The 15,491-nt window shown below is 35.3% G+C and overlaps 1 protein-coding gene across 1 annotated transcript; it reads right to left on the bottom strand.

Annotated features, from left to right (window-relative positions):
• Window positions 1–1,458: 1,458 nt before the first annotated feature.
• Window positions 1,459–15,267, bottom strand: LOC127797532 (phototropin-1). The gene is given in 24 exon segments (XM_052330517.1): window positions 1,459–1,936; window positions 2,320–2,460; window positions 2,887–2,999; window positions 3,810–3,861; window positions 4,373–4,495; window positions 4,615–4,721; window positions 5,391–5,440; window positions 5,740–5,843; window positions 6,129–6,209; window positions 6,646–6,730; window positions 7,431–7,507; window positions 7,945–8,034; window positions 8,118–8,177; window positions 8,476–8,580; window positions 8,693–8,742; window positions 9,001–9,107; window positions 10,150–10,220; window positions 10,334–10,559; window positions 10,729–11,005; window positions 11,850–11,941; window positions 14,122–14,304; window positions 14,398–14,572; window positions 14,695–15,165; window positions 15,168–15,267. Coding segments are annotated over 24 exon segments (3,039 nt in total). The 3' UTR covers window positions 1,459–1,837.
• Window positions 15,268–15,491: the final 224 nt, after the last annotated feature.

The following is a 15,491-nucleotide window of genomic DNA, read 5'->3' as shown; positions in this document are numbered from 1 at the left end:
AATTATACACTTTACATCATCAATTAATGATTTTGCACATGGTTTAAATATATGTATAAATTATTTTTATATATATAGAAAATTATATTACTTTTATGAAATTTTAAACTAGAATTTGAATATGTCACTGTTAATAAATTAGTTTTTACGATTGCTGTTGAATTTTTAAAATTTAAATATTTTGTAAATTACATTGACTGCCATTGAATTTTGTCTTAATTACAAAGACTAACCTCACATTTTGAAAATAATAATAATTTCTCATCGTTTCAATAAGAGAAAAACGTCAATTTTCATTATTTTCTATTTCCTCTTTCTATCATTTTCTAATTTGAAAAAAAGTCAAAAGGAAAAATAAAATTAATAGTTATTTGATCTACCACCATTATCGTCGATGTCTTATATCTGAACTCATTTCATTTTCTAAGATTTAGCCATTGAACTCCAAGCTGAACCTCAACCATTATTAAGGTTTCGTTGTCAAAGATGATAAAAAAAAAAAAAAAATGAGAGAGAAGAGGTAGATAGAGAAAGGATGAGAGAGAAAAAAGAAACCAATAATGGTCGGTTGATTGCTGCCATTATTAATGAACCTAGCAATCAATACATTTGGTTAAACTCAGCATCATTGGAGACAAAAAAAAATGAAAAGAAAGACGAGTAAAAGAAAACTTACTAGTGCAGGAGCTAAAGAAAAACCGGCAATTCTCTATCTCTCTTGCTCGATAGTCAACTTCTCAAGTTGCAATGACTTTAGCTATCATGTGCAGGAGCTAGAGAAGAAACCCACCTTTCTTTCTCTCTCTTGCTTGATACTCAATTTCTCAAATTGTAATGGGGTTTCAAACCCTTCTTTACCATTGCGCCGTGCGAGAGAGAGGGAGAGATTTTTTATGGTTAAGGCTTCAATTGAGTTTAAGGTTAAGGTGAAATTTAAGAGACTGGAGAAGAAGAAGGATATAATTTGTGGTTTATTCACCAAGATGATTAGGCCATTACATCCATGACACAAGAGAACCATTAGAACAAATGCAAAACTTTGAGAGAAAGAGTGAGAGAGAGAGAGAGAGAGTAAAAAGAATCATCATTGATCATATACTAAATTTATTTAAGAATAGGGTAAAAATTCTCTTTTCCCATTAGGAATAGGGAAGGGGTTTAAAATTTATATTTTCTCAAAGCACAAGACAGTAAAAATCAATCTCCCTTACTATTATTAAATCCCACTGGCTTCATTGTTTATCTTAACTAATTATTAAAAAAAAATAAAAATGAATGATGTAATGAACAATTATAAATTTTATTATGACAACAAAAGTGAACAATTACTACTTTTCACGATTGAACGCTTGACATCATCACTCATCACCATAGTCGATTTCACCATCTCTCTCTCCTACTTAGTTCTGGCAAGCCTATCAAACACTCATTCTTCTAGTCCTTACAAAGAGGCAAGCATTGAATGAACTTATCTTTTTTAACAGAAGCTTTCAAATATCAATAACATGTACACAAAGCATAACACAACGAATAGCATACAATGAAGTGAACAACAATGAAGAACCCTCAAGTTCTTTGTACAATCAGAACCAGGGTCATCAGCTTTGAGTGTGTAACTATAGCAAGTAGAAAATAACTGCAACAAATGAAACTCCAACTCAATGCCAGCCAGAGGCAACCCTGCTCCTTCCATTATATGCTTCCTTCGAATGAGTGATGAAACTTGGATATCCAATTCTGCATCAGACTGAGTACCAGGATGAGGAACAGATTTTTGACTCGCCTTCAGGACACAGAGTGCAGGAAAAGTAGAAGATGGTACGGGAGACACTTCAGTTTAGAAAACATTTGTTTGTAAATCCTCCATTTCGGGATCAATTTTAACTTCTTTCCCATCTTCAGTCCCAAAGAGAGGAGCATCCAGCTTCGGAGGGCTCTATATAATAAGTACAAATAAATTTGAAGGTGAAATGAGAATTCGGATTCATGATTAAAGTAGAGTAAGAGAATACAGAATCAGTCAGTTTGGCGGTTTTGAATCTCTAATGTTCATTCGCACAACTTACCCATGAAAGAACAAATATCTGTAAATAAATGCTTGAATTCACGGATAACTAGGTAAATGTGCAATCAGAGCCTCCGTCTTGGTTAAAGAAAACAGAACACGCACTGCTAGAAAGGGAAAATTCTAGCAAAATGATTCGGTTATATCTAGGATAACACTCTTTTTAGTTACCAAAACCCCACCAGTCCAGAATTGAATATCCCCTTAAATCAGTTCAAAATTAAATTCCAAGTACTAAGGGTTCTTGATCTTACCATGCAACGAACTAAAGCCCAGTTGACACCCTTGAAGAAAGGATGTCGCTTTATTTCATTTGCTCCTTCACGTGAACCCAATCTGTTTTTGGGATCTCTGTGTAACAACCGATAGATTAATTGCTTTACCTGGAGATTTACCTGCAACAGATAACAATGTTATTTGCTACAGCAATTCAATTGTGCAACATACAACATATATATTTCCCGCTAATTTCATCAAAATCCATGCATATTATCTACGGGAAACCATTGTATAAGTAATTTTAAAGAATTCATACAGCATAAAATAAAACACAAAACATTCTAATAGCAACATTTTAGATGCTTCTTTTATTCTTCTTTCAATGGCTTCAAGACCAAGTTGGATAGAATTCCATTTCGTTCTTCCTATTATTTATGTGTCTTTCAGCTACGCTATGCTGCTGCTGAAGCTTTATGCTACCATTTTGTATGATTAGTAGGATAAGGAGTAAATAAGCCGAAGTACATTTCAAAAACTTATTAACATTAAAGAATACTGTGCCAATCCCGTTCGTGTGGTAAATTGAGTGAAGAGGATCTCACCGGTATACTTCCTGGGAATTTAAGGTCCTTATGAAGAATGTTAGCAAATGTCTTTTGCCTTGTCTTTCCCCTAAATGGCGTGTAGCCATACAGCATTTCATAGAGCAGAATGCCTATCAAAAATTTGAAATAACAATAAATCAAACAGCAATGCAAGCAGGGGAGCCTAATATAATAACAACAATGAAAAGAGAAAAGAAGAAAAAGGATAAGTGAAGAAAGGAAGAAATAATAAAGATGATTTCTTGCAATAAAAGCTATTATATTGTGATCTCAGAATCGGACACTAGATAGAATTCCTGCAAGACCACTGCAAAAAAACAGTAGTTTGGAACATTTACCCAATATCAAGGAAAGACAATGCTTGGGGTTCTTTATATTTTCTTTGAAACTTTTTCAGCATTTTTTGCATGTTAGTTCCCAGTTCATGGTTCAAAACACTAATTAAGTTTTAATACACATAAGACATAGCAGATCATTCCGTTCCCGACAACAAGTAATTGCATTTACATGTTGAATCTAATCCTAATTACAGTGGAATTAGGAATTCAGTCCAATAATAACTTTGAATTCAGATGTTATCTTGACTATAACTGTTTAATAAAAAATAGAAAACAAACAAAACAATAAGATATATCCTAAGCTACAACAAATCCAATTAATCAGCAAAAAGCCTAAAGACTGACATAATTAGGACTCTGCAATATTGACAACGTAATTCCCTTTTCTCATTTGTTACATATATATGCCTCATTATTCATATAGACCCCCTACGCTTTCTCTTTTCCATTAAAAACGTAATAATATAAATGTTCCAATCTTGACCCTCGATTTATTGTTAATCAAAACTGATCTGATGTTATGGAAGAAAGAACATAATAAATACTAAATATGTCTGTTTTGTTAGAAGAATGGAGAATTACCTAAAGCCCACCAGTCCACTGCACTTGTGTGGCCTGCCCCAGTTATGATTTCCTGCAGCAATGGTCAGTGTAATGAAGATCATAAACATGAAGATATAATAAATTAAGAACTAATTACGGAACTGAGAAAGAATAATTCAAACAGTTTAGAGACAGATAAAGTAATTGGTCCACCGCATGAAGCTATTCAAGTTGAAAAGAGAGGAGAAAACCGCAAAGCAGCATGCACAAGGGGAATTTTTGTTTCTCTTTGTTGCACATGAAAGCTAAAAACTTCAAACATCCAGAGACTCTAATTTTCCACTCTATTATTGAAGCACAGTCCAGACACCAACTTCAACAAAAACAGAGATGTACTACAGTGCTGAGAAATTATATATAAATCGTAATGGTATGGATATATATAGAACTACTATTTGTTGGTTTTCTGGTGATTTTATTCTGAGTCGTTTACTCTACAACACTGTTTGCATTTACTTATACATAGAGGCAACATCCGCAAGTGATCCATAATTCTGAAATTCATTCTCAGGTCCAAGAGAGCAATTTCAGGATAAACATACTGGGGCTATATACTCTTCTGTTCCAACAAAAGAATTTGATGCTCGCATCGGTTCAGCCACAAATATTGGAGCTTGTTGGCCTTTCTGATGCTTTTTCTTTTCAGTTGTATCAGGAATCAGAATCTACACGGAGCGCGCACCAAAAAAAAAAAGAAAGAAAGAAACTCAAATCAGAGTTTTTGCTTCCACTAGTAGTACTCCAATAAAACGTTGGCTAGCTTGCGAGACAGGAGTTGGCAAACCTGGGGTTTGCAAGATGTCAAGCAAGACAGGTCAAAATCTGTCAAGGAGACATGTCCATCGTTCTGAAGCAACACATTCTCAGGCTTTAAATCCCTGTAAATTATTCCTGTAGAAAAAAAAAAAAGTGGTAAAATAAGAAAGAGCATTTTTCATCTCAAAGGTGAACACAGGATCATAGTCACTTAAAAGGTCTCCCGGAGGAATGATTAAAATATGCAATGTTATATTTTTTTTAATTTCATTTTCTTCTAATTCTAACCTTCATATTGATAAAAATACCCTAAACCTTTGCAACTAGTTTGGATTTTTCGGGTGAGCACTAGGTAGGAGATTTTGAATGAACATTACCAGAAATTACCTACAAAATTATCTTATGAATGGCAGGGATAAAACAAGAAAAGAATGATGTTCACAAAAAAAGTAAAGCAACTTTAGAAGGACATCCAGTTGGAATAAGAATGGCTTCTAGGAGAAATATTGGATATAGGGCTAAAGTGGCAACTTTAACTGATAAAAACTATAATATATGATCCAGAAGACCAACAAAAGAAGCCCATTAACTGGAAGGCTTATTGAATTCTAGAGAGAGAGAGAGATTGTTGACTTTAGGACATTCAGATGTAATGACGAAGATCCAGAAAAACCTTAGCGATCAATTTGGATTAAAAGAATTAGCTATAAATTAACATGCACAAGAATAGTCATCTTAAACTTGCGTATCTGAACGTGTTCTTGAATGCATAAGAAATTTATATACAAATAGCTGCAATCCTACCTTGACAGTGCAGGTACTCCAATGCAACAACTACTTCTGCTGCATAGAACCTACAAGATATCAAACAAATATATATTAATAGATGGGACTAGATTTGCGTCCTGCATAGTTCAACCAGAAAAGAACTGTTAGTCAAGTAGTAGGTTATATAGTCATCAATTCAAGGTTTATATAGCAGATTAACTCCACATTTTTCCGGATTGATGTCTATATGTTTCTGTGCTTGGACTGAAGTGAAAAAACAACACAATGTTATTTGGACTTTTTCAACAAGGGAAAAAAAATTATAAATTAGTATTCCAATTTCTTTCTTGTAGTTGAAATGTAATATTTGATTATAGGGTCTTACCTCACAGCATCTTCCTTCAAGACCTTCTTTGGTTGTCTATCCAAAAGTAAGAACAGCTCTCCACCAGGGCAGTAATCAGTTATCAGACAGACATGTGATTTGGTCTGCAAAATGCATTATATGTTGAAATCCTATCATACCAGTCAAAAGTACTTTTCTTTTTCTTTTTTTTTTTGTTGCTAACTAATGAAAGGTTCTTAAATGCATATTGCAACATCCTGATAGATTTTTCAGTGACATTTGCAAGCATAAGAACAACTTCATTTTTTTTAAGCACATCATGTGAAGTGATTAAGGCCTTAAGGCAATCAATTTTCTGCATCTTATGGGAGTTATCGTTAGTTCAAAATTATAATCCACATAGCAGAGCTCACATCAATTTGCCTAACCTGAAATGAAGCATATAATACAGGAAGAAAAGGGTGATCCAACATGTCAAGGATTTCTCTTTCTGCACAAGCTCTATGTACCTTCAGAAAATCAAATGCAGAAGCTGTTAAACAAAGTATAACCAGGATTTGGATTGAGTTAATCATATATAATGTCCACTTCTCAGAATTTGAAATGGTCAAATATCAAAATGTACATACAAATATATATGTTTTTGTATGCATATATCTAGAGAGAGAAGGGAAAAAAAGAAATTCTCATGACATTGCAAGAAAGGTTTCACAATTCCACTTTGGTGTCATTAATTAGATCGAGAGAAATTATGTCATTTAACAATTTATGACCTGTCATATTGTATAGGTATTGAGGCCAGATGATGTCATTATTTTCTGGTCAAACAATAGGATTATGGGATAGAAATAGCCAATAGGTCATGTAGGCTTTCAATTTTCAGTTTATAGTTGCTTGTCACCAAGAACTATGTCCAATAAATATGTAAAATTTCATTTTCAATACCTTATTTCGATTGAGCATAACCCCCTTATCCATAGTCTTCATGGCAAAGTATTCTCCAGTTCCACATAATTCCACCAAGTGCACACTGCCACATGGGTCAATATCTCAATTTTGCAAGTAAGCAAAATGCAGTGAAAAGGATTTTGTATAAGCTTTGGAAGAAAATATAAATGGTTGTTTGAGAATTCTTTGAAGAAATATTTTACAGAAGTTGAGATGATCAAAGACATTCTTGAGTTAATTAGCCAGCTGCCTTCTGTTTTTTTAATCCTCTTCTGTTCTCTCTTTTTTTTTTTCTGAGAAACAAATCTGATTTGCACAACTTTTTAACTAAAAGGCCCGCAGCAGAAATTATCTAATGAATCCAGCCAAAAACCTAGTCATGAAGTGTGAGTTACATCATACAGTTACCAGAAAGAGTCCGTAGCAATAATTGGGGATCCAGTCAAGGAAAGGCCTACTGGTACCAAGTGCCAGGACTTCCCAGTTTAAGGGATTGTGCAGAACCACAATCCCTCAATTATACAATATATACAAGCAAGTATGCACATAAAGTGCAGAGAACAATGATCTAATTAAGAAGAATAATGCACTCACTGAAACACATTCAAGAACAGCACATCTTACTACAGAGGTTATACTCAACATTATTTACTGCACTCAGGGTGATAAGTACATACAGAATTTATAGCATAGTGTTGTTCCATAAGGATGAATTACACATCTCATCCCATGACTGCAAATGAAATATCATAGTCCATCCAAATTGAAAATAATTGACAAACCTGCCAGTATCTCCAGATCCCAAGGGTTTTATTGGCCTAAAATGCTTCAAGCCTAATTGTTCTCCAGTATCCAGAATCTGCAAGTCACAAACCATGAAATTTGAAGAGAAATAAAGTCAAGAAAAGCATCAGAATAAAATCCGGACATCTAGAATGGCCATAAGGAACATGAAGCAATCTGTTTTCTATGCCATCATATTCATGTTTGTGTCAAAACTTGTATCAATTGAGCTAATCTCATAACTCTCATTGTTTACGTCAAGAGTAAATTAGAAAATCCTTTAAGCATTGAAGCAAAACTCACACTTTAAAGATCAAAAGCATCATATCTAATTTATAGTGAGAAGTAGTGAGAAATATTGGCATGATTATGGACATAGAATGACATTAAGAAATAGCATTATATCTAATTTATTCTTCCAAGAAACAGTCTGTATTCCTTCTTCCAATGAGTAACAATTAACTTTTTATTCCAATTAAGTAGCAAGCCACACTTAAATTTCAAGACATGTACCTTCTGGATGGCCCTCCAAGATGCACTGTCTTTCCTGTGGGGCTTTGGCTGAACCACTTTTGAATGGTTGATCCATAGATCTTCGGGTTTCTGAATATAGATAAGGTGTTCAGGATTTTGAATCTAAAAATTTTCTGATCTTTCTTTTGAACTTTTTAACAATTTGAAATTACCAAATTGGCATCTGGAAGTTCCCTGGCTGCAACATCAACATTTGCAGCAGTTTCTTTAACCTGAGAGTGGGAAAAATATGAATCTTTCAGATATAAGAAGACAAGTGAAACAAACCATTGGTCATTATAAGTCTAGATATGAGGTAATTAGTATTTCCTTGATCATCAAATTCGTAATTCTTATAATTATCTATGTGGAGGAGTATGAGTACAGTTACCAACAAAGCTGTGTTCCTTTGTGCATAAACATTTACATGTATAGGAATATGCACCCAGACAAGCATATAAGCAAGTGATAATGACATGGAAAGATCATACCCATAGTACAGAATCAATGAAACAAATTAGGAGAACCCACCACTTTTGAACTCTCTTCTGCTGTTTCCTCAGGGATGCAGTTGTGAAGTGGCTCAACATGTTCGCTACCATCAAGCTGTACCCCAATAAAATATTGCACTTCTCCCTGTTTAGAAGAAGATGTGAAAAATCTTGGCAGGCTATTCACTTAATAAGAAGAATCCCACTTCGAAAGACAACAGAACCTATCCCATCTACAAATAATTTTAAAAATATACCTTCTGATCACGCATGGGCTGCAGATGAAACAAATTCCAGAACTTTTTCCCTGGGTTCAGAAATTTTAGTTCATTATTGAGGCAATAAATTCCTCAAAAGAGTACGGTTGAGGTTCTTCTCGTCTTGAATCATGTTCTCTAATTAGAGAATATCATGCTACATGTATTCCAAAGCAATGTCTGTTTTGCTTTGTATTTTAATCTGTTTAATAATGCATAAAACTAAAATTGGAAGTTATGTTTACAACAATGATTGATATTTATTTTGAATGAAGAGGAGCATTGCATATTTGCAATGATAAGCATACCACTTTTGGTGTAGTTAATAAGCTGCACCGTAATCTCTTTCTGGTTATCAATTGCATCTCTAATTTTTCTCACTGTGGCTGGATCAGTTTCAGGGCCTTGAAGAAACCTGGTGAAATTCAAACAGAGTAGACATATCAGGATTTAAAATAAAACGAAATTTAAGAATTTTTAAGGGTTATGTACAATCATTATTCACCATTTCCATTTAGCATTCTAGCAACCAGACACTTTGTTCTAATAGGGAAAATGTGAACCCCAACAAATTGGCAGTGCACACTGAAGACAAAAAGCCTACCCCGTGGCATCTTTTGGGATTCCAATAATTATAGCAATGATTTCAAAGATCATTCTTTCAGAACAGGTTTCAAAGTTTCAACAGAAAACACCATCAAGTGCCAGCAAGCTAATAGATAAAGGCACCTGACTGTTATCAGGTGACCATGTGTAACTGTACAAGTGTTCTCCTGGGCATGTTACATCCATACACATTTATAGAAGAATACAGGGATGAATAGAGGAATTCTCATATCCTAAACAACAATTATAATTGGGGGACAGCCAAATTTAGTAGATAACTAGATGTATATTCAGGTCAAGGTCTAGTCTTGAATGGATCAAAGAACTTTCAATTAGTTCCTTGATATAGAGGCTTTGCCTTTTTGATAAGAATTGTACAATGTTAGCATTACAGAATAGGATGCCCAAAAGAATACTCATTATAAATACCGGGACTATAATTTTGGTCAAATAGCAATTTTGTGATTGCATACATTAATAAATTGAGTTTGAGATATTATTGAATTAAATCCAGTTTGGAAGGCCAAAAATTTTGGATAGTAAATGCAATTAGAGAACATTTGAAATTAGAAGTCTAGAAGGGTGTCCCCAATGCATAAGGCTACTCACTTTGTGATGGCTGGGGGAGGACTTAGTCCAAGTTAATACAAAAATTTATTAAGGTGGATCAATTACCAGCCTACAAGAAAAAACTACTTATGTACATGCATGTTCAAGTGATCCATGTCATCGTTCTGGATCCCCTCACTCTCTTACTGGTAAAGGCTATTCCACAGCCACTAATCAATTCAATCATGCCATACAAATATTCTAGTTCCTTTAAAGAATTACTGAGTTTTTATAATCCATACCTGCAATTCCTTCCTAGGATTTCTTCACGACTGTACTCAGTTAGCTCCAAGAAGCTATCCGATGCAAATATCTGAAAATTCAGGCAAAACCAATTATATTCCTATGAATAAGGTCAAATTGTGAGAAGAAAAGGTAGCTTAGTCACAATGGAATGAAGAAAAATTCTCAAGCCAAGAACCTTACAATGGGATTATCAGGAAGCCTGGGATCAGTAATAACAAAGTTTTTCTCAATACGTTCAAGTGTTGTTGCAAGATCAATACCCTTTCTCATCTCCTTCTTCCTTACTTTGTCATCCACACTGTCAGGGCGCCCATCATTGTCATCATCACTGTCATCATCATCATCATCCTCCACGGTAACTCCAACATCAAACTCTTCAGTGCTGGCACGACTTTTCTTTATCATCCTGAAGCAAGAAAATGAAGGAAATTTAGATAGCAATATGGCATTGCCACAGATTATTTTATGGCATAGCATGAACCATAACATATGCCAGCAATGTGCTTGCAAGCATGACGTCATGCATGATGCAACTGTACAAAGATAAAAAAATCTTAACAAAAATGAGTACATACGACATGAAAGAACGACGGCCAAATTTCTTCTGTTTCTTTTCTGGCACCTCACTGATTTTCTGCATGGAGCTGGTTCTTGTACCAGCAACTGAGTGTCGTCTATGCGGAGCCATGTTCTCCGAGTTTCGCCTCCCTACACCTTCTAATCTTTCATCTTCCTGACCACCCTCTGATTTTCTCATGAAGGGACGATTTGTGGATTCGCTGAGTGCCCGGGGTCTCTTCACTGCCTGCACTAGCTCAGTCACTGAGATACTAGCCTTCTCTCTCTGACGTGCTGGAAAATTAAAAATACTAAAACGTTACACATTCATAAACTCCATTTCTTTATTTGCAAGTCCGTAAAACTAACTCTTCAAGCAAAAGACAATCCTAACTGAATTCCCAAACGAAAACATACAATAGTGTTTTTTTTTTTTTTTTAAGTATATATTAGCAACAAAAAGTGGTTGTGCCTTGACTTTATATAGACTCCCACCATGGTTCTATTTGGAGAACATGGTCTAACCAAAATACTCCTTACATATATAAGTCATCACTTTGTAATATAAATATGTAGACGTATATACTAATCCAACTGGAATGAAATTCCTGTGGTATATATGCTTTGGGATCACTCGCACGTAATTAATCACCCGCAAGTTTGATCCATCAATTAAAATTCTTAGGATCATCAATGCAACAATTAATTTCTAAACTCATGTCGCTCAGAAGCTAAGAATGTTAGAAATACATAACAAGAAAGCACTTGATGGAGTTGATAAACCATGGAAATTTCATGCTAAGTATGTAACTGGTTAGATCAACAACAAAATCTCTGCATTCAGGAAACTAACAATCATTGGGCTAGCAAGATGATGAGAGAAAGATGTTGAATTGGGATAATGATTGAATTGCAAGAAGAGTATGCTTTTTGGCAATATTTTTTAACACTGTCCATAACAAAATCATTTAATTTAGTCAAATGTTACATATAATTCTATTCTTCATTCTGAAATAAATTAGTAGATCCAGAAGCATTTGTTAATGGCACCCAAAGATTTGGGTGCATATATAGGATAAGTGTGCAGAGTGAAATTACTTAACATTTCATTACTCAAGAGAAGGAGACTAATACATACCATCATATCGGATCAAGGATTCAGGCAGCCCATTGGGACGTGTCATTTTTTCCTTGGTACCCTCAGTGTGCTTGCTCACCTCCACTTGCATTCTGCCAATATAGGCATACAAAAGCAAAAGAATAACTGTAAATATGCATTTCCCAATACAAACTTTTCTCATCCCATCATAGCATATTCTTGGGAAAAATTTGTTCTTTTTTTCTTTTGGATTGTGAGCAATTGGGTCAAGTTTAAGACAGAAACTTCTAGAACTTTTGGGCATGTTTGAAATTCTGATTCTTTAAAAAATAAAATGAAAATAAAATGATTGACACATATATACATATTATTTTTCTTCCATGAACTTTTCCTATTACAGATCCTAAATAATTTCGTTGCCAGGCCCTTGAGCCTTGAATTTTGATCACAAGGAGGTGCAGTTTGGACATGCATTTATGGAGCTTTTATGGAATGTCTTATATCAAACAGGCATAGGGTCCACAAACGAAAAGACCATAAGATAAGACTTCATTTTCAGTGCCACTCTCTTTATAATTGCTATGGTATTAACCATAAGATAAGGGTAGAATACTTGTACTTTACTCTCTTATTACAATTTAAACAAAAAAATATAAATAATTAGATCAGTACATAATAATCCCATTATATCTTGAAATGAAGTCAAACATGAATATTTCTTGATGTTTATTAAAAGAATTGAACGTCAAAAACTAAATAGAACACAATCCCTTATATTTTTATGAGAAACATATAACTCCCATGTATTTTAAATATTTTATGAGTTAAAATAACCAATAAAACACAGGTGCTGTTAGATTAATGAAATGCATATATTTTTTCAATCCAAAGTATAGAAGAAATATGTGCTAACTTTTAAACAAGTAGAAATTATATATGTGTTTTTACTTTTTAATCAAAACTCAAAGCATATATGGCAAAAAATAATTGTTATTCCATAAATTTCTAAAAACCTTACCACAAGCAAATATCTAGTGGTTGAAAATTTTTGAAAATCAAAACTATACAATTAAGTTGTATTGATTGATTTGATAGGTAACAAACAGTCCATTTGTTCCACCAACAGCGAGGGAGACACCATTTGAAGGACCGGATGAATCGGAACCATGTCACGTGAAGTTAGGCCCAGCGGTACAGATTGCAGTTTTTCAATTTTCTACTATAAAGTTTGGGTCTTATCTACAGGCTAAACTACAGGTCCCCTAATTCCGCTCTTTTCTTGGGTTACGAAGGCCCACATTTACCCAGTACTGAAAGGATGGATAAAGAAAAAAAAAAAAAAAGGAGGGGGGGGGGGGGCTTGATAATTATTGGAGCGACAAGGGAACGAGATGCCGGGCTAGTTGTCCATCAGCTAGAGCACATGGTGGTGAATAGACCAAATCTATCTCATTATGATTAATCTGCTAGTAAGAGTTATAATCGTCCTTTTACCAAAAATCAAAATTTCTTATTTGAGATTGGGCCATAGACAAAGTTGTTGTAGACTAATTTAGCATGTGATTTTACGGAGTTATTACACATACTTGATGTGTAATTATGAGTTGAGTTTTCAGAGTTAGAAAGGAAGCTAAAGAGCACACAAATCTACCTCCTAAAGTCATGGAACAAAGGTCCACATATATCCAACATATGGAGTATTGAATCTGGAAACTTGTCCGAATACGTAAATGGCCCAGTTGGCGGAAAAAGTTGAAATTATTGGAAGAAAGAACTTGGGCATGAGATGCGGTTCTGGGATCCACTGGTCCAATAAAATCTTGATGTGGGAGGGATGGATGGTGTGTTATAGACGACTGTTGGGGCCCAATGGCCATGCATGACAATGAGTCGATGACAACCAGTTGGTTGTCTCAATAAAAACTCAAATAGCCTTAATTAGTACCTAACAAGAAAAAACAAAAAATATATATAAATAAATAAATGAAAGTTGAAACTGATAACAATGGTTTCTGCCGATGACCATGACTGATCCAATTTTGTTACGGCTTTTACTATATTGGGTTTTATACTATAAGACAATTGAAAAAGAAGTTCAATGTGCTATAATTAATTTGTGTGTATCTGTTTATAGTAATGCATGTAAACGTGACTATATGATTTATTGTGTAACTTTTTAAACCAAAAATAAAATTTATTCAAATGAATAGTTTTATTACTTCATTATTATTGTAGTTAATAAAATAAATTTGACTTATCAAATTATTTTAAAAAATAATACTAAATTTGCATATGAAAAGTCAAAACTCACCCAATAAATTTGAGGACTTTGCCACTCTCATCCTTGATAGGCGCAATAGTGAGAAGGTTCCAAAAGGGTGTCCCATCCTTCTTGTAATTCAGCAACCTCCCACAGTAATTAGTCCCCGCCTCCAAAGCTTCCCGGATCTTTGCCAGTTCTTCTGGATCGGTACCCGAACCCTGTAAGAACCGACTGCACCCGACCAAGCCACGTTAAAGAAAGTGTCTTACTAAGATACCCATCCCCAATCCAACAAACAGCTGTCAATAACAAATCCCAAATTACCTATTTCTGCCAATTACTTCTCTGGATGTGTAACCAGTCATCTTGAAGAACCCGGCACTCGCATACAAAATCGGGAAATCGGGTTTGGTGGCATCCGAGACGACGAATGTTTGTTGAAATGCCGATAGCGCATGTTTCAAGTCCTCGGATACCCTTGGAAGCCCTCCCTCCTTAACTGCAATTGTGATTATTAAAATCAATACAAATGCATATTAAATATAATTAATATTATCTAATAATTAAACTACTAGCTAGAGAGAGATGGCTAAATAAATATCATTGTTTTTAATTGTTTACCTGCTCCATCATCGGACATGTCACCGGAGCTCCGAAGCGAGTTGCCCGAGTCCCTCCTGGAGCTCCCGGGTTTGTTACTCGGATCATCCCCAGAAGTCCTCACCTTTACCCCTTGAGGCTTCCCAGTTTCAGTGTCCGTCTTCAGTACAAGTCCCCATTCCGCCGCCCTTTTCGCGGCCAAGCCAACTTCGCCGGACACGTTCTTCGTCGTCTCGGCCGGGTTCTGGCGGTCTTTGACGGGGGCCGAGATGGTCTTTTGGGCCATCGCATGTGGCGACGGCGGCGTGGGGTCCTTGAGAGCCATCCATGAGGAGATTTCGTCCGCGTTTGCCTTGCCGGAGTTGGAAGAGAGCTTGGGCTCCTCCGGCGGTGGGCTGCTACGTGGCGGCGGCGGCGGCGGCAACTCTGAACAGCTCTTCCGGGTGGACTGTGTGGACGGCTGAGAGCCGAAGGTTGGATAGCTTGGCCTGGGAGCGTAGCGGATGGGTTGAACACTTCGAGGGAGCCACGTGAGTCTCTGGGGAGGGTTGACAATAGAGGCGATTGCTTGTTTGCGTGATCCGTCGGTTCCATTTCTGCATGAAAACATCCCGCACCAAAATGTATTATAAATTTATACCATTCCATCAATCAAGTAAAAACGTGACACGTTTGCAAGAAATAAAAATAAAAATAAAATAGTTTATGGATAATGATTGGTCCATATCAAAAATTCATTTTTCCCTCATTTAAAAAAGCAAATAGGATTCTAATTACTTAACAAAAAAATATGAATAAAATTGTAATCTTAATTATCT

Source organism: Diospyros lotus, chromosome 3 (genome assembly GCF_014633365.1).
Source record: "Diospyros lotus cultivar Yz01 chromosome 3, ASM1463336v1, whole genome shotgun sequence".
Taxonomy (NCBI): Eukaryota; Viridiplantae; Streptophyta; class Magnoliopsida; order Ericales; family Ebenaceae; genus Diospyros; species Diospyros lotus.
This window is presented reverse-complemented; position numbering and strand designations above follow the sequence as displayed.